This window comes from Rhagoletis zephyria, unplaced genomic scaffold (assembly GCF_001687245.7).
Source record: "Rhagoletis zephyria isolate East Lansing unplaced genomic scaffold, Rhagoletis_zephyria_1.1 Rzeph_scaffold_01387, whole genome shotgun sequence".
Taxonomy (NCBI): Eukaryota; Metazoa; Arthropoda; class Insecta; order Diptera; family Tephritidae; genus Rhagoletis; species Rhagoletis zephyria.
In genome coordinates this window covers 55,321-82,607 of record NW_016158471.1, presented here as the reverse complement: position 1 = coordinate 82,607, position 27,287 = coordinate 55,321, and the positions used below count along the sequence as shown (strand labels likewise).

The 27,287-nt window shown below is 38.5% G+C and overlaps 1 protein-coding gene across 2 annotated transcripts in view; it reads right to left on the bottom strand.

Moving 5' to 3' along the window:
* The window catches only part of LOC108363819 (teneurin-a-like), a 77,103-nt gene that overhangs the window by 13,973 nt on the left and 35,843 nt on the right, over nt 1–27,287 (bottom strand). For both annotated transcript variants that reach the window (XM_017617310.1, XM_017617309.1), the window contains exons 4-7: nt 20,418–21,668; nt 19,779–19,973; nt 16,880–17,089; nt 701–886 (exon numbers count right to left, since the gene is read on the bottom strand). In XM_017617310.1, the coding sequence (XP_017472799.1) occupies nt 701–886; nt 16,880–17,089; nt 19,779–19,973; nt 20,418–21,668 (1,842 nt within the window). The remainder of the gene's footprint in view (nt 1–700; nt 887–16,879; nt 17,090–19,778; nt 19,974–20,417; nt 21,669–27,287) is intronic.

Sequence of the window (27,287 nt, the reverse complement as noted above, 5' to 3'; positions counted from 1 at the left end):
TTGCTTGGTTTTTGAATTTCTGGAATGAACAAATTTCAAAAGCTCTGCCACTTAAAGCGACCAAATGGACCTCAAATGCTTTTGTGAACGGCATTGTGGTACGGTCCATCGATAACGATTAAGTATCTTTTGTTATTTCATTTGACCACAAAACATTCACACCTTAATTGGAATTCACGCACACGCACGCGCATACACATTAGATAAAACATTCGCATATCCACAGCCACACCTTCGAATGAAAATGCAAAATTAATAGAACGGAAATATTTTCTACTTCCTTGCCCATTTATAAGCTCTCATTAGTGTGAGTGGGTGTGTATCTGTGTCTGTGCAAATGTGTCTGTGCTTCCACGGGTATGCCACCGTGCGGGGCCGCTGCTAGCAGTGCGTTTTATTTTGCTAAATTTGGTTTAATTGGCGTTAATTAACGCGGCCGACATTGTGCGCCCAACACCTTGTTTGAAACGCTGGGTTTTACTCGTTGTTGCTTTTCAATTTAAACAGCGGAAATGGCAAACCGCAACGACAACCATCAGCACTTTTTAGTTTTGCTCGCCAGTGCTGACCAAATGAAACGAACTCGCCCGCCGCAAAAAAACTCCACACGCACACTCAAAATCGCGTACACACACATACATACATACATACATACAAATAGCATCAGAATTAAATGGCGTTAGTAGACACTCGTACTTACGCAGCGTACAATGCCGTCCATTCCAGCCTTGCGAGCACACGCAGGTTCCGTTTTTACACTGTCCATGCTCCGAACATCTGGCGTCGCAGGGCAGCTGATCGCAGAGATTACCAGTCCAGCCGGGATTACAGCGGCATTTGCTCGACTCACAAACACCGTTCGGCCCACAGTCCAAACTGCATACGGCTGCAAAGAACGAAAATAAACGAATACAAACGATTAATTGGGAATACAGGATATTCAGAAATCGGGTTTCAAAATTAGGAAGCCAAAAAGTTCGGACAGTATCGTTGAAAATAAATGCCCATCTATTAATATCTACATACTTATGTATGTACATACATTAGACCGCATCACCAAAAAAAAGTTGCAGTTTTTCCGCCGGAATTACAAAAAAAATTTTCAAGACTTTCACCAAAATATTTCGGAAAAATATAAGGTAAGAAAAAACAAACCCCAAACTCAACTTCAACAACTGTAATTAAATATAACAACTTTTAACTTTTTTTGTCACGGGTGGGAAAACACATTGCTTAATAGTAACTCATAATATATACAAAGCACTCACACAATTTAATATATATAATATAATTTCATTAGACACAGATGAGTTCTACTATATATTTTTCTTACCAAGCACTTCAATTATGAATCGCAAATTAGTTTCAACACAACCAAATTTAAACCTACTGAAAAAATTTACTTATAACTTGATTTTAAAAAATAATACAATGTACAATAAAATTTTGTTATTTTTTGATTGATTCAACATTTGTACACATGTCTTATCCACACATTTGTTAGTTTTATAAAGAAAAAATTTTGTGCTCTGAGGTTCAGTTTCCCATGGAACCTCCCACCTATTTTTTTATTTCATCAGGATATTCGACAATCTCGAAAAATTCCGATATTTTTAACTCACAGAAAATTATATATTTTTTATAATTTTTTGCAGTTAATAAACTATTTATCGGGGAAAAGCAATTAAGAAAACGAAATGTGCGCAATTAAAGAGGTTTCCCCTTAGGGTGTGAGATAGATTTAAATAAATAATTTTTTGCATTAAAAACTTTATTATATTCTTTTTTTAACCCTCATTAGTCCCTTAAATTACAAACCAAATTTGTCCTTGACAATGTGAAACTTAATGGCTTTTTTAACAAAAAAAAGTTTGGAACTGATTATTGATAATTGTGATATGTGACGTGTTTATGCAGATACATTTGCTAGTATACATACACATGTATATACATATGTATGTATGCGCATTTAAATGATAAATGATCTCGAGATCGAAATTCGATAATGGGGGATGTTGATAGGATGCCCCTGAATGCTGAATAAAGTGAAATTGATTGAATCCGCCGATGACGACGCCATGGCGTATGAGTGTTGCAAAGTATCGCTGGCAGCTCGTGCACGCATCACCTTTGTCTGCATGCGTCGACAGCCCACTGTACGTATATCTAACAAATCCACCTCTGATGCCTCTTTTTTAGACTGGGCGAATCTCCATTTACGTTGTTTTAGTTTTATTTGACTCAACAACACCTTGAATGCAAAAACATATCCCGCTCTAACATAATTCGTTTTGTTTTTTTTTTCACGCGGTGATCAATAGCAATTTTGCACAGCTAAATCTTTTGGCGACACATTATGCAAATACGTATGTATATCCACATACACACATAAGCAATCTGCTTATCCACAATGTTCAATGGCGGACGGGGAATGTAAAAGACCAAAAGCTCGCTACCCTACTCTAAATGAGTTGGCATTACCAAGTGTCGTGCCACATATTTACACATACGCACGTACATATGTAAGCACACTTCAGGGTTACTCAACCGCTTACGTCGTTATAAGTATCGCTACATATGAGCTGTTATGAGCACCTTACATACATACGTACATACATACATCCCATGTGCCCGATTTTTACTCTGTTTTTTGTGGGTGTGAAGATGTGCGATGCAAATATGCTACTTATTAAGCTTTATCCTGTCGGGTGGCATTTTTCATTTACTTTCATTTATCCGCCTGGCAACTATTCACTACTTTGTGTGAGTGGAAAATAATATCCACTCATGCAAGCGGCTTTCGTTACAGAGTTGCTCGTGTGACCATCTTTGTACATGCTTATGGCTGCGTGTATGTGTGTGTGTGTTTTCATATGCGAGAATCGTTATAAATGCATACTTCTCGCTGCCAGCTTGCTCTTTCTCGTTTCGAAAGTACGTTAACCCGCTTCAATGTAAATCCGTTATGTTACGTATACGCCATGCCATCCAATCACTTGCATGCTCATCGCTTTTCATTTCCATGTTGCATTCCATGTCCCGCAGGGCTTCAGCACAGTCGCGTTGAATTCATTCTACTTCCTACACTCAAGTTGCTTGTCTTCTTGCCTCCTGCGCATTTACTTTGTGAATCAATGATTGAGCTACTCCGCCACGTGAATTTGCCCTACAGGCGAATAGACAGGCATGCGAACGGACTGACGGACATAAGGACATAAGGACATAAGGACATATGAGGAGAACGTCAAGTGGCCGCTGCGAACATATGGCGCACAATTTGCAAGAGTTCTGTGCCGAGTTTGTGACTACAGCTTACAAAGAAGCTATTTGGACAGACAGAATGGCTGACAGCCAAACATTTCGATGGATGAGTAGGGGTAGCAGGGAAAGTCGACCCTTACCTGATTGAGAATATAGTTAGCTTACATATGTTGCAACAAAATCGAAAATATAGCGTACAACATGCGCCAGTGATGCTGTTGCATCATCGGTGCGGCATTTGGGGTGCTGCTTGTTTGCTGGAGTGGTAAAAACGGGCGGTTTATGTTAGGCAAGTGGCAAAGACTACGCTGCATAAATCCTGTTGAAAGCAGACGGTGACAAAATGATGCTTACCACAATTTCTCTTCCTGCGTCTAAGTTTTTTGTGGCTTTCACATTGGCGCGGATAGAGGAAACCTGATATGCTGGCTGCCAAGAATGTTGCCGGGACAGAATATTCTTGCTAAAGCTCCGACTTTTCATAGTGTGGTACTACAGAAAGAAAAGGCTCTACATATCGGAAAATACATTTGCAATGGTTGATCTGCCTGAAAGTCCTGGTTCTATTGAACCTAATTCTGTCATTCATCGACAGATCGTAAATCTTTTTAATTGCCACACAGCGATGGCTGAATGGGAAGTGTCGGGGAAAATGGTCCATAAGGCATTGGGTGTATCGCATTTGCTTACACATTAGGCCTGAACAGCATTCGTAGGGCTCATATTTCTTTCTCCAGAAAGCCAGCAGGTTCGCGGGCAATTGGAGAAGTTTGCGTCACTACGCGTGATTATAAACGCGCATACAAATAAATCAGTTGCAAGGAAAATTGTGGGAAATTCGGTGCAAATTCCGTGACTGCAAAGTTAACACAGTACCGCCTTGGTCACTACACCTGCAGTTTCTACACAGATTGATCCGAAATGAACTACGCATCGGGTGCTGCGTTATGCATTCCAGAGCTCGAGCTACCACAACCGTACAAACTTTCAGGCTACTGAAGAATTTTTCAGGCCGAAACCTATGCTCCAACAAAAGTGATTGAATCTGTGCCTGAACCAGTTCTTCCTAAATCTTAAGGTTTCACGAGAAGCTTATGTTCGGATTTTGGTAAAATTCCGATTTTTTTCCTTACTGGAGGTTATTGTAAACTAAAGAACTACAAATTGGTTAAAGCTCGCAAGGAAATGTATACCGATTTATATCAATAGTATGGACCAGCAAGTGGTTTATATTAGATCCTATCTAACCTGATTAAAACCCAGTATAAATATATAATGCAGAAAATAAAAGATATCCCCCGTATCTTCTACATATTATTAATTTACCAGCAGCTGCACAAACAATTTACAAATGCACAAACACATTTCCTGTCCCGAAATGTGCTTCTGTGAGATTTTACTCCACGATTCTTGAAATCACCTTCGAGCTGACCACTTCAATGTGTCACTACATCATTGCGCTGCTCTGTAATATTAATAAATAGCACATATGCACCCCCACCAACCGTACACGCCAATGTGTAAATATTTATATGTATGTATGTATGCATGTATATATAAATTTATTATATAGATTCTTATAACTTGGCACTAAAGCAACAACGAGCGATTGATTGAAAAGAGAAATGAGGTCAAGGATGCGCCTGCCACATATGTATACAATTTCTTGCAGCATCTTCCACACAATGCTGCCTCCTCCTTGCGCATCTACCGCCGACCACCTACTGAAACTTTTAAATTAAACGGAATGACAGCTGAAGCACAGCGGGTGCTGCAAATACATATGGATTGCGTGTATGTAAGTGTGCATGTTTGTAGTAGTTTATGTGAGAGGGCACTTCTCGCTCATTGTTGCCTCACGAACTTATTGAAAATCGAATCGGACTAAACCAAAACATATCGAAAAAGCAGAGATGTTCCAACACAAAAGTTGGCCTTGCAGGCGGTCCTTGTGCGTAAATTCAGTTCGAAAGTGTTTCGCCATTGAACGCTGCAAACATGGTTTACATAAAAATAAAAAATAAATCTGTTTTACCCACAACCAACGAAGACATGGCGGCAATGCAGCCACAGCAGCAGCCATTGAATTTTTAATGAAATTTTCAAGTGCAAACTCATCTTTCCTCCGGATTCTGCTCGGAGCCAATCATTTCGGAGGTTTATCGGGTAAAATGTGACGTGGGTGGTTGCGTTTAAACTGCTGCTGAATAAACTCATAAAACCTTTCACATTTTATGTTCGTCTATTTTGATGCCTTTCTTTTTTATGTATGTATGTATGTATTTATGTGAGTTGCCTCAGGTAATATGATAAACTAGTACATACAACATGAAGCAACATGAATACCTGCTCACTCAGGAACACACATGTGTACAGACATGCAAGCACAGACAAAATTGCATATACATATACTTCGTAAAGATATGCCAGGTGATAGAATAAGAACGTACATACATACATATCTATGTACATACATATATTTCAGAGAAAGTAAGATGAATATAATGCTACAACGGGACGATACAAAGGTCAATGCAAGTCAAAAGATTAACATAAATGAAAAAAAACTGCAGTTATGTATGTGTGCGATTAAATGACATACGTACATAGCTACATAGTTAAAGGTCAGTTCAAAAGAAGCCACAATAAATTCGCAATGACCGAATGTTCTCTGAACTTCGGCTTTGTTGAAAAAAGTATTGAAAAAATAAACAAGAAACTGCATATGAGTAGTCAGTCCACTTGCAAAGTGCGCTATGTACAATTTTTTCGATTTTTAGTTTTTGGTGTATAACGTACCAGTATGTAGAGAGATTTCACGTCCATTAACAATACAGTGCAAAATAATTTTATATTCTGAAAAAATAGCATCAAATGTTAACTCTTCTTCCCAAAGTCGCTATCATTCATATTTATAAACTTTCAAAAGAATCCAACTTCTGATGAACTTAGAAAACTGCTTTAGGTCGTATAGACTGTTAATGTTATCTTATGTCATGTTTTGTTATGTTATTTATAAGAGCCTCTTATTTATCCAAATATTCAGCTAAGAACAAGAAAGATTCAATTTAAATGTTACTTTTTGTCGTAGTCGTTTTTCAAGTTTATGGATTTCTAATATAAAATCACATAACGCTGTTTGCAGGGGGACTACTCATATCTGTGTTCCTTTCATTGCAGCTTGCCTCTTATGGTTTTACCCAAATTTTCGCATACTCAATTTGAACCTTAACCAAGATCAGTAAGATGTAATTATTTTGAATAAAATTCCGCTGAGCCTTACGTTACGTATACGCCAAACAGTGATCACTAGTGTCCAGCAGACACACTGAATAAATCTATGGCATTTTTTAAAGAAAACGAAGAAACATTAATTGAAAAATTAATTAATATAACGCACTTCAATACTTAAATTTTTATATGGGAATAGTATTTATTTCTATATATAGCAAGTACATATCGATGGCTGAGTGGAAGATCGACCTATCTCGGCAGCCAGTTCGAAAACGCTCTATCTCAAAAAACTTTTCAAGAACGCCCTAGATTTATGCAGAAACATCGTAAAATGGCTATTAAAACAACAATTATCAGGGTTTAATACTAAAACTGATGGGGATGTACTTAAATATTTTTTACCGACTTCAAAGAAAGGAGAAGGTTATCAATTCGTGGAAATATTTTTAATTTTATTTATTTTTATTTTATGTATGTTACTGCATAACTTTCGAAAACGTCAACCGATTTTCATAATTCTATCGGTAATGTAGCGTCTCCGAGGTGGTCCCATACCAATTTGGTTTAGATGGAATCTCCACACCACCAGCGAACCACAGCCAAGTTCACGCTTTCAAAGTAGAACACCCGCAAGCATATGAAATTGAACACAGCCAGAGCGAAATGTGATAGATTTATTTTAACGCCAGTTGCGCTGGGCAATGGCGGCAGTACATACCAAAGTAGGCACAAGTATACACACATATGTGTGCATGTAGATAAGTATGTTTACTTGGGTCAAATCTTCCAATCCAGTTTTAACCAACTTGCCGATAAGCTAGTGACTTGCAATTTTAAGCTTAAATAGCTCATAACTCGATGACAATGCAATATGAAAGATGAAGTCATCCGCTGAGTGGCACAGGAGTCGAGATATTTAGAGAACCCGTTTTTATGGTACGCTATGGTTCATATTTATAAAGTTTTTTTTTAAAGAATTTTTTATTATTGTCTTATTTCGTTTTCTTTCAAGATTTTAGAAAAAAAACATCGTATAACCCTATTTATCTTTAACTTTCCTTTATTTTAATTATATATAAGACGAAATGGAATCAGCTGTTTCCGCTATTGCTCTAATGATTTTAAAGTAAGCGAAATATTAAACTTCGTCGTTGGAAGTAGTTGTGTTTCCGCTATAACTTAAAAGTGTATAACTTCTAAGCGCTCGAGACTCCGTCTGGGAAAAAGTTTCAAAAAAAAAGCAGGAAGCTTTCACCGAATGGGAAAAATCAAAGCCATTTCAAAAATTATTTTGTATTAAAATTTTTAAGGTGTTAGTACGAAGAGTTAGGTTAAATTGTTACATTTGCAATGATACCTTTTTATGTATTTGGAAAAAGAAACAGCGAACTTATTAGTAATTTTTCCGACTGAAATTTAGCACTTTATAAATTTTTGGCACTCCCCTAATTTTTAGGAAAATATTTTAAAAAATGTTTAAGTCCATTTCCTAGAAGTTTATGAATTTAATTACGCTATAGGTTGCTGAAAATGTGTAACTGTATACCATTTTTAATTTGATTACATGCATACATATTATCTCCGTTTATTAGCAAATCGCGGCGTCCTATTAAATTCCCTAAAACACCGTCTGCTCACAATCTGTGCATTAGTAGTATGGCTTATTTTGTCTGTACATAAACCAAACGTGACTGCAGCTAAGCAATGTAAGTTGCCAGAATTGGAGGAGGAACTACAGCAACTATAAAACCTAAATTAGACTGCAGCACATATATATATATATGTATGTACAAAGGCGAAGAGGCGGACGCCATGGAGGTGTAAGTATTTAGATTTGAAATTTATTTTGCAACAGCAACGTTAATTGGCATATAATGGACTGGTCGATTCTTTGATTAAATTCCAATCGAATGTGTAAACAAGAATGCAGCCTATGCAGTTGCTGGTGTACAGTTAGCAACAACAACAAATAGCTTATTAACAACCGAAACATGAGCAGCAGCAGAGGCAGAGGCAAGGCACTTCATTGCCAACAGCAACAAAATATTATCAGAAGTTTGACCAAGGAGCAAAAGCATTAAGAAAATTTTGCTTAACCTAAAAGTGTGTGTGTGTGTGTGTGCGAATATATTCCCAGCAATAATCGTTGGACCATGTGGCCCATTTGCGCCACATGAGAGTACTTAGAAAATACTCCGACGTAAATGCAGCAGCGGACCGATTCAGGTCTCTATGTACACCAGCTTATAGTTATCCGATCATTGCTCAGTTGTAACGATCGTAACTCCGAGATGATGTTTATTGGACTGTGTTGCTAAAAGGTAGGTACTCCATGGTGTAGTCCCTTGGAGTAGTGTTGTTCTACTCTGACGTAATACAAAGCTGGGATATATGGTCCTGCCCAAGGACATCGCAACGTTAAATGGACTGCATTTTTTATACCATATACATTTCGGTTAATTTTGGAGTACTCATTGATCCTTAGGGAGTACTCTTTACATGCGCGCATGGAGTAGTCGCAATTTTTACAGGGTGCATGCACATAATCATGTATGTATGCAAGAGTGTGTGTGTGTGGGTAATTGTGCTCGGGTCATTGCTTTGCATGAATTGTTGTTATGTAGCGTAAATTGAAATTGAATTTCGTAAATTGAATTTTTCTTTATTAAATATTTATGTGCATGCATTACCCCACATATGTATATGTACACGCGTGTATGTACATATGTATGTAAGTAAATGCATATTTAAGTCCAACAATTGCAACTTAAATAGTTAAGGGCGTTGCAGCAGAGCAGCCGGGGGCGGGGAGGCGGGGTCGGTCGCATGTGACACGAACCGGATGCCAACAGCGCACGACGAAGAAATTCGGACATTTCAATTCATTTAAAGCTGATGAACCGCATTCGATGGCACTCATACGCAACGGTGGTGTGCAAATATGCATTTCTGCTCAACGAAGCAAGCGGCCGGGAGCGGAGACGAAAGTGTCTGTCGGCAGCAGACTTTCAAGTTTCATAAGTAGTATTTTGGCATGTTTTAATGAGAGGGCTGTGCTGGAAAATTATTGTAAATAATTGTAATCAATGTGAATAATTTACAATTTACAATTTTTTACAAAATTTTTTGTACAATATTTTACAATAATTTACAATACTTTTCAATTATTTACAATGTAAGTGTAAAAAGTATGAAAATTTGCGTAAGTGCACAACCCTGCTTAATACTCGTAAGTAATAGTAATGGAGAACTATCGATGGGGCTGCCGATAGTATCCATGGTTTCATTTTGCCGCCACTATCGAATTTTTCTAAATATTATCAATAGTTGTAGGTTGTTCATATTTTTGGAATTGAACTATAAAAGATGCATTATGCCTGCATATCTATGTATGTTGTGAACTCCTTTGTTTGTAAACATATTCTTCATGGTTTTTGTTATAAAATGTGTAATTGAAATACACGATCTCATTTTTGTGTATATGTACAAATAATCCTTATGGTTTTTGTAGTTACGAAGTGGGTTATTTAAGAATAAGATTTCTTCCTGGCTGTTGTTAACTTATATAGTAAATGGAAGAAACGAAGAAATTAACAGGCGATGGAATCTGCCAAATTTTTTTGGACCATAGAAAATTTATTCAAATTTGCTTATTTACAAAATGCCATGCCCAGTTTCACCAATCAATTTTAAATTTGTCGGGCCGTGATAATTTAAAATGACAAATTTTTTTAGGAGATTGTGCAATTTTAAATTTTAAGTTGGATACATTTTAAAATTGATTGGTGAAACTGGCCTCTAGTGTTATATCTCAACATATGTAAGAGAGCTTTTGATAGTATATATGTATACACTGTCGATAGTTTTCCAACACTAGTAAGTATGTATGTTTGCGTATATGAGTTACTGCTTATGTGTGTGTATGTATGTATCTATGTGTGTATTTTGTAGTGCGTTGGAGCAAGCAATTAATTTTGTTGTTATTCATTTGCTGTTTTTAGCTTTTACCTATCTACCTATGTACATAGGTGCATACATTCATATGTATGTATAAACGTATGTATGTATGTATTTTGAAGACATTGATGGCACACTAGCAATGCTGAGTGAGTGACTGACACTTGTCAATTCTTTCCTTCCGTTGCCGACGAATTGCTTTAGCTGCCTATTTTAAGGATAATGACAATTACATTTGAAAATAACTGCACTTAGGTGTGTGCATTGTATGCTTGCATATATAACTGTAGATATTTAGATAATATTTATTCACTTGTACATACATATGTATGTTTATGGCAGCCCAGCAGCAAATGAAGTCGCATTTTTTTACGGGATACTTTCTCTTGTAAAAACAGAAAATCGAGGGAGTCTAAAAAAATACTTACCGTACCTTAAAAAAATTCAGGTTTTTTTGTAAAAATACATGATTAGAAGCGAACAAAATTTTGTTGGAATTTCACTTTAAAGGATTTTATTTCAAACTTCCCATTTAGATATGCACCCTCAAGAATTTTCAGGAAGGAAAACTTCGGACTAAATCCTGCAACTTCATACTGAGGGCAAGCTTATTTTACTCTCACGAAATTGCTCTCAGTTACAGGGAATTACAGGAAATTTGTCTGTTGGAACGCTTTTCGGACTAAATCCTGCCTGCAAATTATTCTGCTGCTGGAACGCAACTAATATATTTATTTTAAATAAAGTGTTTTAATTAGTTTTTATAACTAACCATCTGACCAACACTGATATTACAAACATTTATTCTAACTTGGTGTTTACACAGGACAATTTTGTGAAGACATAACAGTTTGCAACTTCCCCTCCTAGTGAACTGTCATTTTGCTCTCTCAATTTCCTCGACTTTGCAAGTTTTTTGGATACATCAACACCAAAACTGGATAGCTTTTGATAACTTTTGACTACATTAACACGCATAGTGTCTTTGATTTTGGGCAGTGACGTTTACATAACTGCCGCCCCCTAAATTGGAGCGCTAACAGGCCAACGGCAGTTTACTGTCAAAAATTTCTCATGCACATACAACTTGTACGGGACCAACCGGAATTAAACGGCGTGCGTAACTCTAATTCCAAAATTTGTGTTGCGTGACATTTCGATTTGACATTTTGGCGAGACTATGAATTCAAATTTCGCTCAACAAACTTCGGTAAATTTGACAAAAATGCCACTCTGAGAAATCACGCACGCAAATTGATTTCTTCTAATCAAATGTGAAAAACTTGCGTGCGTGCGTAGAAAAGCCCACGCCGCACAGTGTCGCCTAAGTGGACAAAAATCGAAATATTCGTTATCTGTAATGTGAACGTATTCGCTATTTTTGTAAAAACAATTTATCCAATAAAAAGAATTAAACAGAAATTTCCTTAAAAATTAAATTATATGCCGCCAGAAAGCCACTAATGTCGACAAATTGTATACTAAGAATTTTAATGAGAGCGTAGCCATGCGTAAGCTCTTCACGGAAACAAATGTCAAAAACAAATTTTTTTAAATAAAATGTTGGTTTGACGTTTCTTGTTTCCATATAGACAGTAGAGAATTACAGGATTTAAAATTTTGGAATAAAATTAAACACAGGGTGTCCCTGCGGTATTCCAGAAAAACAATTTTTTTTAGACAAAATTTCAAAAAATTCTAAATTTTAATGGAATGAATAAAAAATGTATGTAAAAATAGGTTATTTTTTATTATTTTATTAAATAGTACGGGTTTTTTGCTTTACAAAAAGCAATTGCTAATTTTTTGCACTTTCTGAAGTACATACTGCGTTTTTTGCTAATGGATAAACAATTTTTTTTAATTTTTTGTCAGTGCCATAGGAATCTGCACGATTCGTTCTATCTTCAAAAATGACATGTCAGATTAAAAAGCTTGACCTGTGTAAAATAGAAAGGTTATTTTTTTTAAGAGTTGCCACCTGTTAAAAAATTAGATTGTTAAAAAATTGCATTCAAATTTGTATATAAGTTAAATGAATTATTAAGAGATGGGTATCAATCGAAATGTGTATTAACTACACTTAGAGGGTTGCCACCTGTTTACAAAATCAAATTCCTTTTGAACTAAAGGAATAAGGTAATTGAAATAGATAGGTATCACCTCAGAGGTGATCCACGGTAAAAATAAAAATTAAATTACCGTAGATCCACAGTAAAAAATTGCGGTAGATCCACGTTAATTTCTAAGAGTGTATTTGCTGTAAATCCACGGCAAAAAATTACCGTGGATTCAAGGCGTTTTAGAAGTGCGCTAATAACTGCCTTTTTAACAGTGGATCTACGAAGAAAATTACTTTGGATACGAGGTTATCTATTTTTTGAGCAAACTTTAATCCAAAGTCCTCCGATTGGTACTGTTGGAAAGTTGGAGATCCCATTTTCAATACTAACCCCTTCTAGGTGCGAGAACCTTGTAAATTTTAAAATATTTAGTATTAAAGTTTGATTACTTGCTTAATGAACAACACTATGTATTAGACAAACCAAGAAACATAGACGTACACATGGGTAGATAGAATTCTACTTTCTTGCTTGCCGGAGAAGAGGAGCGGAACTTCTTTCTGCGTAAGCGGCCTTCGGTCGCGCATAGGGAATCGAAGTTCACGTTTTTGACGAAAAGTCACTATTAGTGGCTATTAGACTGCTTAGTGAATACCAGGGTAAATCGCTTTCCATCCAGGGAAGCAGTGATCAACATCATTTTCGCCGGATTAGAAATTGTGAACAGGAGAAATTATTGGTGGGAGTAAACTAACACAATGGTCGAAAATAAATATGTATTGAAGAAGGGAAGTGATTCTCACATTCCTAGCAATGAAGATTTTTTCTTATTAATAGATTTACAAAAAATCATGTCTTTCGATTTCCTAAGGGGTTAAGTTTATTCACATAGCTGAATAGGTACGCTTATGTGCGAATTTTCATAATTTTTATCAAATTGCTTATACAAAATCAACTATGTACATGTGTACAAATGTACATACATACATACGTTGTATGTATTTACGCACGTGCAATTTATTTGGTTTTGTTGGTTTGCTTTGTTTGTGTTTATTTTGACTTGATTGTTTTGGAATATTTCATTAGTTTTGCATTTTGAGTGAAGTTTCCAGTGGCAGTTCAACACAAAACAGTTGCGTTTCAAACGATTTGACAATATTTGCTTACATTGCACGCAAATTCATATATATATATATATATATATACACTCGTGGTCAAGCAAACCTTACCACCATTAAAAAAAATTTAGAATTTTGTAAATTAATAAAAAAAAAATATTTTGATTTTTTAAATTTAATTCGAACCGCAGCAAAAACTATTTATATATAGTTCCAAACTTTGTACAAAATTTAGAAAAATTAATTATAATTGATCAAACGTTTCATTAGAATTTTGGTTATGCCGTTTAATGGCCCATATGATTGTAGTATAATTAAGTTTTAGGGGGCTCGAAATTCTCGGTGTTTTCTGAAATTTTTTTTGTCGAACTTCTTGTGTGGATTTTTTTATGTAACGAATGCTACATCGTAGCGAAAAAATGTCTGAAATCAACCAGAACTTTGAGCTACTTCAAACCTACACTTTATTATATTAATTTTCCTTAAGACTTTTATTAAAAAGTTTGAAGTTTTGATCAAAATTTTATAAATTTTGTACAAAGTTTGAAACTTTTATTTATGTAGTTTTTATTGCGGTTTGAACTACATATATTAAAATATATTAATTACAAAATTCTACCACATTTAAAAAGAAGTGGTGGTAAGGTTTGCGTTTCCACGAGTGTATGCATAAAAAAACAAAGTGACGGCATAATAACACTTTTTTTTATATTTTAGTTGCATGTATGCAAACAACAATTTTTTGCCGATTTTATTTATTTTTATGTTTTTTTTGAAAATATGACTAAAATATTATTTGTTTAGCCGGAACGTTCGACGAAAACTTTTGAATTTATTAAAATTCGGACAGGAGCTGGCACGTTAAGCAAACTGAACTTTATGTTTCGATTTAAGGCAATATTTCTAATATAAACAGTTAGTATATATCTACTACATATGGATATTTCCATGCAGCCGTACCCGACATTCATACGGTTATGGAGTAATCTATACATACATACATATATTAAATTGTAACAGGCCGATGTCTGTACATTAAAGATATTAGAGCAACATGTTTTGAGTCATAGTCATAGCCACCGTAGTAATTTTAAAATTTCAAAATTACATTTCTCGACTGAAAAATAAGATATTCGAGCTAACTCGACGGCACACAGTGTGCTTTTTTAACACTTCATGCGAATTATTCGTAGCGCTTTCGACAGAAGCAATATTTTGATATGAAACAAGATGGCTCTGAAAGCTAATGTAATTGCCTTTCAAGGAAAAATATTGCCATTGAGCCACAATAACTCCTTGACCTTAAAAATTTGGTCGAAAAAAGAGTTCTTCGAAAAAAAACATGCAAAATCCAATGGATATATTTTCCCAAAAAAAAAAAACATTTTTTGTATTTTTTATTATACTAAAATGATAGATTTTGATACGAGAAACACTATTCCACTGCCTAGAAAACGAAAACAAGTTTCAAAAATGCATCCTTCACACAATTTTATATCCAAAAAATTCCTCGAACATGTGTTAGTTTATTTCATGTATAGAACCCATAAAATAAATTTTAAGCCAATCGAAAGTGTGACACCAAATTTGGTGTCCGATATGAAAAAGAATGGCTTATATATGGAAGGTGTGAGAATCGGTTGCAAAGTATATTTCATAACGCTATATGCTGGGGGCGTGGCATCTTCCATCCAAACCGAATATTTCATATTGCATATCTCTGGAAGTGATCACGGTAGAGTTCTCGAACATGGTATGGAGATATATGAAATCAATCCCATAGTCTTAGAGAAAATTGGTGCAATAAAAAAAATTTAATTTGGGCGGGACGAAGTTCGCTGGGTCTGCTGGTATTCTTATAGAATTTTTTCCGTAGAATCAGAATCTGAAGAAGTATTAGATTGGCTCCAGCTTTTGAGATACTTTGACTTAAGAGTGCCGAGATACTAATTTTTGGCATTTTTAGACATTATAATGGAATAATGGGGTTTGGTAGAATCTTTTGGATTAGATGTAATAAAGCTAAACATTGCTATTTTAGCACAAAAGGTAAACATTTTACTTTTATAAACATACTTAAGTTATAAAAACTTGTTTAAAAATATACACAGCGAGTAACTACGTATGACGTGCAATTTTCTCAATTATTTTAAAATTTTTAAAGTAGAAATGTGCTGAGTTGTTCGACGTTTTGCTTACCTGTGAATTTCATACACTTTTTAAAAATAAATAAAAGCATAAAGTGTTTTTGTCTTTCGGGATAAAAAACAGACAGGGTGTAAGCTTCATTTACATCTTTCTAAAGATATTCCATCATGTACTGTTTTTTTTATAACATTTCAAAATGTGCTAATGATTCGCTTTTTGACACCTTTATGTCATAATATCTATAGGAATCTTATCCATGCTGAAAAAGCCATTTCGGTCAATGGCGAGCGCTACAGACGCATAATAAGCGATTTTTTATGACCCATAATTGAGAACATACACTTGGACATTCTTCGGTTTCAGCAAAATGGCGCGCCATGTCACACAGCCCAGGAGGCTACGATCGATCTTTTGCGTGCCAATTTCGGTAATCCTGAAGGAGCGATGTTATTAACGATTCAGGCCCTTAAGGCGAATATCGAGCTACCGATTCGTGAGAAGGAGCCAGAAATCGTCACCAAGGTTTTTGGAAAACTCGATTAACAGCTTGCGCTATTGCGACGCTAGCCGAGGCAGCCACATGAATAAACCAACACTATACCGAAAAAAATTGTTTTTGTTAATTTTTTTGCAATTTTTTAAAATAAAACACTATACGGGCCACCCTGTATTTATATTTAAGTATGTATGTCTTTGAATTCAGTGTCCTTGTGTTCATTGAGAGTACGCGTTAATTATCTGACATCAATAGATTTAACCGGTCCAAAATCTCTTACTCTATGTGGTACCACAATTTATTAGATGTTGAACGAATTTATGGATCGATATCTGGTTGCATTTACATACATACGTATGTACATATATTTGCTAATTTATCAAGCTGTCTTTACGCATTATTTTGCATTTGCACATTTATTTACGTCACCATAAATTAAGTCCTGAGCCACACACTTTTTGTTTAACAACAAATTCGCACCGACTGGCGAACGCACATACATATCTATTATTCTGGGTTAACAGTACACATACACTTACATATACACAGACATAGGGAATATAGAAGTGCACAATAAATATGTATGTAGGTGTTACACTTACCTTGCGAGCAATCCGGTCCGGTCCAATGACGTTCGCACACACACTGACCCGTTTCCAGATCGTACGTGCCGTGCTCGGAGCAGCCGGGCAGACACTGATACACTTGCTGATCGATGGTGCCGCAGTCCTCGCCTTGCCAGCCGGCCTTGCAGTAGCACTGACCAGCCACGCAAGTGCCGTGGCCGGAGCACAAGGGATCAAGGCAGTCATCTGCATGCCAATCGGGTCCAACGACGTCGCGGGTTTATAGGTGGGGTGGATAGACGGATGGGCGGTCGGTGGTTTGTGTGTTCATGCGTGCGTCGGCGATGGGGTGTAGTTAGATGAACGAGTTAGCGATACATTAGCAACAAAGGGGCGTGTGCCGCACATGTAACGGGGAAAATATGGAGCAAAAGGAAAGGAGAGAAAAAAAAACGATTAGCATGTTAGACACGTAGAAAAGTGGTCATTAAAATGGAATTCAAGCTGCGTACTAACGTCCGAGCGTGCGCTCGTTTGCTCGTTTGCTCGTGTGTCCGCATGTTGCATTGTTCGTTGTATGTTTGTCTGGTGCTGCAGGTTGCTGCGCTGAATGACGTTGGTTGCAAGTTTTGCTTGCTGAGCAAATCCAATGCTTCGGCTTGCAATAATTGGCAATACAATTGAGCACTCTTGGCTCCCCGTCCCCCCTCCCCCCACCAAGTCCAATTGACTAGTGTTTGCGGGTGCGCGTGTGTGCGTGGCATATCTCTTTTATTGATTATTATTTATTTGTATTAGTTAGTTATGCTCGCATTTGCAGGTGGGGGGGTGGTTGGTTGCGGGCATTCGAAGAATATCGCTTATGGCTGCATTGTTTGCAACTCCTTTCGGAATTTATATTGCATTTTATTGGCGTCATATATTGGAAATGCTTTTGGCAGAGCAGCAGATTTCTCGTTTCGTGTTTCGTTTGCAGTCGGACACTTTAGCATTCCAATAATTGCTTTCTATATTTTTGTTTATTGTGGCAGAAATTGTAAAAAACATTTCGAAAGCAAATATGTATATTGAAAGTGTTTGCACAAGCGTATTTAGAAGATACGGCAAGCGAGCGACTGCAGCATGTCAGCCACAAATAATAGAAAGGGAAGTGTCGTTTGGAATTTGAAATACGCATATAAATGCGTTCGTTCAGTTAATGCAATTAAATTTCTATTATCATTACTTAAACAAAATATGCAGAGTCTAAGAATTTATAAAAATAAATTCTAAATAACTTTCTCACTTCAATAGAATGCATATATGTACATACATATCTTGGCGCATATGTGCATATGAAGCTACGTGGACCAGCGCTTGTGGCACTCAGTATTTCATTGAAGACTCTGTTACGAATCATACAAGTCAAAGAACAAACAACGCAAAACTTGCAGCTCAGACTTGCCGAAAGTAAATACTTTGAAGAGTTATAATCCGAACCCAATGAAAACGACGAGCTATGTATTGACCACAGCTGTCAAAAAATTTTTCCACGTATTCTTATGTATCTAAATAATTATTATGGCGACGACAGGTCTACACGACGACTGTGGTTGTGGCCAGATTAGACTTATTTTTATTTTTCCAGCGACAGATGAGGTTCTTCCTCTTCTCTTATGTCAAACTCAAACAAATTCATGACAAAGCGTTTAGATAATAAACCTAAAAAATTGGAAACTGTGGCCCGTAGCTCGTCGCTTTCAATGTATTCAGCACTTTAGTTCTACTTCTTGATGGCATATTCATATGTAAATATGTATGTATGCATGTCTGTATAAATATGTATACGAATACACGAAATCTCTTGCACCTTCTAAGTAAACATTTCCGAGACAGAATTGAAGAACACTTCAAAACCAATCCGCTAAGAAAAGCCTAAATTTGAGGAACTCACCTTGGAACGGAATTATGGGGATTCTCTTCTCTCTAGATGTTATTACTCGCCTAGTGTCTAGTTCTAGTGGAGCGGTACGAAACGAAAAAAGGTACTCAGACGGTAACACAAAAAACTGCCGGGCCAAAGTGTGTCCCTTTCCTATTATGGCTGAAGGCATCCACTACATCCTGACGCAGAGCTGTATTTGGCAATTCTAGTACAAATTACCCCGACTTGAGACCCATATTATTAATCTTAGCACGTAAGCCTCTCTTTACGGTTCCGCTTTACGCGAACATTTATTTTTTTCAACTTTTCAGGGAGACAAAGGAACTTTTTTGCACTAACTTTTCTAACTTTAAATCATTAAATTTTCTTGTATTACATATTCCAGGTATCCATCCGTTGTTACACATTTGCGCTTGTATGCAAACACACCATCATAAATACATATGTACATATGTAACTCCTAATGCAACCATTTCAGAGTGACTACAACGGAAGCTTCAAATTTTTCTTCGCAGTCAACGCCAACGCCAACGCCAACGCCTCCGTCATCGCCAACCTTTGCTTCAGCGAAGTTCTTGTTGTTTTTGTTGTTGTTCATTTTGCAGCACAACTGCAGCACCGTTCTACGTGTCGTACAATTTTGAATTCCGGCATTGCAGTCTGCACCCGCTGGCCAGTCGTCAGCCGCCAGTCTCCAGTTATTCTGTTAGCTGGCGATTGCGAGTTTGGCTTCCCGGTTCATTCGACAGTTCAAGGCAGTTCGTCCGCCTGTCCGTTTGTTTACTGATTGCTTGTTTACTTGTCTGCTTGTTTGCTTTTGGCAGTTTAGAAATTTCAGCCAACAAGGCTGCCGACTCCCACACAAACACGCGCACACCCACCAACACGTTCACAGGAAAATCCACACACCTGGGACATAGTTTTCATTGGCTGTGGGGGCGGTGGTGGTGGTGTGTACGCGTGTATGCGTCTGAGTGGGCCACGCGCTCTGTGATAGGTTTTGGTACTTACGTTGATCGCAGAATGGCCCCTTCCAGCCGCGTTCGCAGTGGCATTCGCCTTCTATGCAGCGTCCGTGGTTGGAGCAGTTCGGCACCTCGCACTCGCCGACGGGAATGTCGCATTCGGATCCCTTCCAACCCTCCTCGCAGTGGCAGATGCCACCACCGTAATGGCCATGAGCGGAGCAAAGTACCGGACAGACACCTGGATGGATGAAAAGAAAGAGAAACGAGAGTTTTTAATTCCCTTTTGCCTTTTTAAAGCGATTTTTTCTAGCACGACATAGTTTTTTTTTTACTCTGCTGTATTCACTTGAAATGTGAGATCTTTCATCTCAACAAAGTAGAAAAGAAAAAAAATTAAACAGAAGTTCACGCATTTTGTTATTTAATTATTCTGGTGTTGGATGAACATTTTTGTGTTCAATAAAAATTAAGAGATAAGAAAACTTAATAATTAAACTTGACCTTGAATTAAAAAAAAAAAACATTTATCGAACTGAAAGAATTTCAGCTCTTTTATGACACTTTTCTGTGCCATAGTTTTATGATCGAAAAACACAAAGCTATTTAAAAATATAAAGTCAAAGTTATTTAACTGCACAACTTTGAAAATACTGTTTGAAACGCTTTCATTTCGTATACTCACTTTTTGAACAATCCGTGCCTTGGTAGCCGTCGATGCAGTCGCATTTGCCAAGGTAGCAGCTGCCGCGCCCCGAACAGTCATTGGGACATGTTGTGCTCACGCCCTCCGCCTCTTCGACCACCAACGTCACCGAATGTGCAACCAATTCGTCATTGTAAACGGAGATGAACCACAAGCCCGTGTCCAGGTACTGCAGCAGCGATACATTCACCATCATTGTGTCCAGATCGAGCGCGGGTAGTCCGCCCATGCCGTCGGCCATGCCTCCAGCGCCAGCCACGCCAATGGCCGAACGCTTGTATAGCCGGCGCTGAGTCGCTCTCGAACGCTGCGCAAAATGCTTGGCTGTATCTAGCGGCGTTTCGACATCATACTCGCCTCCTCCATAATCATCGATTTCCGCCATTGCCGCCGAATCATCATCCGCCTCATCCAGAGAATCGCCTTCATCAGCATAGAAGCTGGACGACCGGCGCGGTCCGTTATTCGATTCGTGTGACGCGCGTTGCAGCTCATCATCATCATCGTCCTCTTCACCAACCCGCCATTGCATGTCCGTGTCGAAGTCCTTGAAGCCTTGAACGCTTTCATTCCGCCATTGCGCGGCGCGTTTGTGCCGCAGGTGACTATCCAGCCGACCGCCCTTGATGAACTCGACGAAATCGTGCTGCGTAACAGAAGGTGCTACGTTGCGGCGCGAATAGACCGCAAAGCTGGCGCCCCACGGCAGCGTGAAATTGAAGCGTATGAAGGCCGGGTGCTTGTTGCGAAATTCGAGGTTCCAGAACTGATAGGGTGGTATGTTGGCGTGGTAGAATTCATTGAAGTCCTTCAACTCCACCACCTGCGGCCACTTCAACAGCTGCTGTTGATGCTGTGAGGACTGTTGTTGCTGTGCCGTGTACGATTGGTCCTGCAGATGGGAGGTGGCATCTTGTGGGACGCCGGCCAATGTCTGTTGATGATTGATGGCATTTGGCTGCTGTTGCTGCAGCAGCAATTGTTGCTGCTGTTGAAGCTGCAGCGACGGCGCCGAGTTCTGCATGCCTCCATAGCCACTACTGGTTCCACTGTGGTCCGATGTGCTCGTTTGTATTGACTCCTCTGTGGGGTAGGCGGTTGGCAATTGGCCGCCACTGGCGCTGCTTCCACTGGATTTCACGTTGCCATGCAAGTCGTGTGGTTGCGACTTTACATCTTGGACTAGGATGCAATTTGTTGAGTCCATGTTGGGCTTCATCGAACTGACAGCTGCAATGAAAACAAGAAGAAGACACATTTGTTAAGGGGTAGACAAAACAATCACATTTTTGTTGGTATAAATATTTCTCAAAAAGTAAGAATGCCAGTGCGAATGGCCACAAAAGTAGCAACTGCTATGGCTCATATTGGGCACATGATAATCATCAATTGCGAATATGAAGTAGTGTGTGTGCATCTGGAGGTGACGCATTGCAGTCGCATCCATAATTTGCAGGCCTCTAAATCACAGTTCACCGGAAAATATGCAATGCATAAAAATACCATATGTGCAACCGAACAAGCGAATAGTTGTCGAAGTACGTGAGATATATGTATGCTGGCTGGCAGGCAGGTATGCAGAGCAAGCCATAATCCACGGCAGTGGCAGGAAAAAAATCGGTTGCCAAAAATGCAAAATCGTTCTGCCACACGTCGAAAGTGTGAAAGTGTGAGCGCGATAGCTTCAAGGAAGATGCGCAACTTCGCCGATAGGAGTATAATATAAACCAAATGCTGCCGCAGCATTTTGTTTTAGTTCCATCCTGCAGCATGACGGCTTACAGAAGAAGGAATGCATGTTGGATGGCCCGCAAAGTGCTGAGGTGTCTTTGGCTCCGGCGAATTTATGAGAGCGCACGTCTCGCCACAAAGAAAGCGAAACGAGAACCCTGCGCGTTCGCCTCCATGAGGGGCGCCAAGATGAAAGCGCTGCGCGGAGTTTTAAAGAAAATCGATTACTTAAGCATAAATTATGTGGCAGTGGCCCTAAAGTTGTAGACTACTGGCCATAACGACGTGGCGGTCCACTAGCCTCGTTTCCCCCCCCCCCCCCTTTTTTGCTTTTGAATTTAAATTTATTGCGAAATGGATGCCGCTCTCAGCAGCGGCGGCATTTGGGACGGTGCATATGGGCACTTACAACTGCCTCGGATCGCCACATCATGCCAGCAGCTAACCGCGCTCGTAAATCACAAAAAAATCGAGCTGTGGCAACTTCTGCATTTTCGGAATTTTCGTCTTTCTTCAGTTTCGATAATTCGTTTCTTCTTACCATTTCCCATTGTATGTGTAGCGTATGGTGTCCTCACTGACTATTGAGAGTCGGCCATTCAAATTTCAATTTTGCGATTTATTGCAACTTATTTCGAAATTTATGTACTAAAGATTCCCGTTTGAAAGCTCTAAATTTGAAAAGCTAAGAACTTTTCCCACAGCGCACGCCATTCAATTATTTCCCCATTGGCCTGGATTTAACGATGCGTTGATATCGCTTCTGCCTGCCTGCATGACAGCATGACAGCATGACAGTGAGCAAATTTTACGTAAATCGTAAATCGGGTGGGTATCTAGCGAGAGTGATTGCGTCTAACAGCCCAGTTATGCATACTTGGCTTTGCATGGGAGTTGTCACATAAGAATCTGTTAAGTGAGCTTTCCGTCTAAGCGGTTACCCAACGCATAGCGCTTAACATGTAGAATTCTGTAGGGGTTTTGATTTTTACGTAAAAATGGTATGGCAGTGCAAGTATGCATAACTGGGCTATAAGCGTCATGCGTGTGTACGTGAGTGGTGGTGTGCGGATGTGTTTGTGTGTGAGTGTGAGTGTGCCACTGCCACAATTTCTCTGTTTACTTTGTATTGAACAAAATACATATTTCACTTCGACAGCTCAAGGGCTTGGCTAAACACTAGCACTCCAAAACACAAACAACAATAATAACACCCACATTACATCAAGATTGTGTTGAAAGAAAGCGAAAATGAATGAAGAAACAAATCGGCTGCCATTTTTTAAATCGAATGTAGCACAAAAGTGTATATGTATTTCAAAATGCCTCCAAATTGTTTTAGAATTTCGAAGTATGTATCTCCAACTCAAATCACTGGCTTTTAGTCAGATATCTGCCGAGCTAAGTGTGCCACATTTGGCTGATTGGTTGGCGCTAAGCCCTGCTGATTGAAAAATGGTTTTTTAATGGTGTCGGGGGGATTCGGAGTGGCAGAGCAATCCGCCGTTTTCACTTTCACATCGCTGCTTAACAACTCAACAACAACTCAAAGTGACTAACTTGCTTGCGAATATAACCAGAAGAAGCAATGCTTAAAGTAGTATAGACAGAAATGTTGATTTGCTGTGACTGCTCTGTTTTATGCGCACCCAGTTGTTGTTGTTGTCAGTCGTCAATTATGCGGAGCTCCATTGTCGACTACATATTGTGTTTCATACTTTCACTAATCAAAAGCAAAAGGCCACGAGCCGAATGGCATCTGAATGGGCATCCTATATGGGGCAAGTCAATATTATTTAACTACATTATGCATCGGCGCCCAGAGTGGTTTGGCTCCTTAACTTCCCCGCCGGCAGCTCATAGGCGCATTAAAACTGACCGATGCTAATATATGTTTGTACATATGTACTTACTTAGAACCAATATATGGCATTGAATACTTGAAATACTAATTAGTACACTGCTACACACAGATAAACACACACACACACACACTAAAACGACTCGGGCTGTCAATATGTAATCGATATATAAATGCGCGTCTAGGAGTGTGCGCTTACATGCAGAGCTAATGGGCCCAGGCCTCGATAGCACAACTTAATGAATCCCTGAGGAATTGCTTTTACTTTGCCGTTTGTATTGAATTCCAGTTTTGTCGGCCGCGTCAAGCAGCCCGTCGCACCCACCTATCCAGCCGTCCGAGCAATCTGTCGCACCCCGTCTACTTCCGCGCCATTCCAATGACAACAAAGTCAATTCAAGATGCGAGGAGTGTAAGTAGAAGGCAAGTAAATAAATAATGACGCCGCCAAAAAGGAGTGCCATTACGCACTTAAAGTGCCACAGAGTGGGGCATTGAATGTGCATTTACACACACACACACACACTCCAGTGCAGGGTGGTTTTTGTTGATTGTGTGGCAAATTAAATAAGCGACGCCTGCAAACAAAACCCAATACAAACCACTAAATATAATCAATTTTAATTGACAGCCCACACAATACCAATACAGCGATTACACAGACATAATGACAAAAATACTTGTACCAGCCGAAGTGTATAAATCGATATGGCAACAATGGCAAAAACAAGAACTTCAAGCAAAAGGACATTCGAAAAGACACAACAGAGATACAAGGGTGCATATGGAGCTTTATGTATTCTCCCTGTCAACTGTGCATTAATGGCCGTAATTTCAGCGGTTATTTTACCATATTAGGCGACAAACTATGCACATATCGTATCGATGTTAGTTTGTAATAAATATGTATCTGAAAATGTGCGCGCTAGTCGAAAGACAGCAAAGAAAATGCCACACCAGTGTGCACAATCGCTTCCTTCCAGTAACAGTCGCACCCGCCGCTGCCGCACCGCTTGGGCTAAACAGTTTCCACTTTGTCTCAAAGCTTGTTAGCTCAATGGTTCAAAGCTTTTAATTTCTTAACGATGGCTCACAATTTAATGGCGCGCAGTTGGAGCAGAGCGATTGACCTATTTTTATTTATGTCTCTATTTGTTTTCATTGTCGCTTTCTCCAGCCGCTGAAGCGCTTGATAAATTAACGACATCGTACAAGAAAAATAATTTCTTTGCCTATTTAAAGGCGCAAGCTACATGAGTTTTCTTTTAAGTGACAAAAAAGGGCTAAATAAGCTCATTCAAGCGAAAGTTCAAACTTTTCTACCCACTGCATGAGAAATGCTGGTCTAATATACATATCTCTAGCTTAGAGTGAAAAGTTGCTAAGTCCACTTTTATGAAAACTCATATTTTGATACAGGAGGCTAGAGAAAGTAAAAATGCATCGTTTCGAAAAGGGCAAAGGTCCTTGTTCATGTTTTCTCGTTTATATTGAATGAAAGGAAAATTTGCTAAGTCCAAAAAAAGCTCCGAAAATTCGATAAGGCATAGTACGAAATCTTTGAATATAGATCGAATCCCTTTGATTCGTATGGAGTTTGTCTTTGCTTTAAGCAGGCAAAATGTTGTATTCAAAGTTTTGCGAAATACTTGAAGAAAATGGCTATAAGAAGTTTTTTTCCTCTCCCGTACAATTTTCAAATAGGGACTTAGTAACTTTTCTTTCTAAGCTAGCAATATGTATGAAGTAATATGCGGCATACGACTGAATCCCCTTGCCTCCTTAAAAACGTTTTTTTTTTTGTTCTTTTTGGAAAGCTATGCAGACAGCGCGTGATTGAACTCATTAGGCCGAAAATTTAATGACAACCATTCATTAATTTATTGATGTCAATTTCAAATATTAATCCCCGATTCAGCACAAACGCACACAAACTAAAACTCATTCCCAGCGGACAGAATGCTCGCAAACGAATCGGATATTGATAGGAATGTGATTCAACTATGGGAATGTGACGTTTAGTTTGTTGCAGAAATTTAGGGCATTTTTTTTTTGTTTTCAAATTTATAGAAAAGTTCAAGCTGCAATGCTCGTGTGATAGGGTTTTACGACCAACAAAAGCTTTGCCAACCGTTCTTTTCCAGGAGATTTTAATACGATTAACAATTAATTGCGATTTCAAAATAGTGCCAAGTCACCGAAAACAAGAAGTATTTTTTCTAGTCGAATTGTAATACTGACTATGTGAAACACTAACCGTACACAATGCCCCTCAAATATTCGTTGCGCTTCGTTTGTGCTGTCGTTTTAACTGCCGAAGCGACGTACGAACAGCACAGCACAGCACAATTTTCTGGCTCTTAACATTTTGAGCAGGATTTCAGCTGTGCGTTTGTGTGAAACTAAAGGCGGGTTCACCGCTCGTGTCCGGACAACATTTTATTTGCTCTCAAAACATTTTTTCCGGAGAGGGTGCTGAAGTACGGTTTACCGTTCAGTTTGGCACATTTTATTTTGTTCTGACGCAAACAGCTGATGTTATTGTTGCCTACATAAGATTTTGAGTTGCAAACGTATATAATGAGAACGCGGCAACCCGAATCCTCAAGTCGTTCGGACAAAAAATCCAAATCAATTTGATTCGGACAAAGAGTGTTCAGCACAAAGTATCCGGACACGAACGGTGAATCCGCCTTTAAAGTGCGAAACGTTGTCTTATGGTTGTTGTAAAAAACTGTCGAATATTTCACATTTTCATACAAACGTACAGAGTTTTGCTTTAAAGAGTGAACTCCAGTTATATATCGTCCCTACCATGCACCCTAATTGCGATCTTGCATCTACCTCCGACGAAATTGCTCGGGGCGGATGTTATTACAGGAGTAAGACTCAAAGATACCAGTTCATAAATATTAAGACGAATTGTAAAAGTGGCGAATTGACAAGGAAAGATTCGACCACATCCGTCCACGAAAGAACACGGTCGGTAAATCAATGGCTTCATTTGAACGATATTCAAGAGATCCCACGACTCATTTCTTTTCATCCTGTGGGACAGCGAGGATACTTGGCCCTCCTATAACTGAAAACTGTCATCTGTGCTCTTGAGTTTCCTTATAAGCACTTTTATTGGCTACCATGGTACATCGTAAGGAACGAAAGCAATGTTTGGTGGCATCTTCATACTTTGGTTTAAATTTTAATATTAAACACTAACAAACCTTTTTTCTCGCATTTTCATTTTTATGTATTTATTC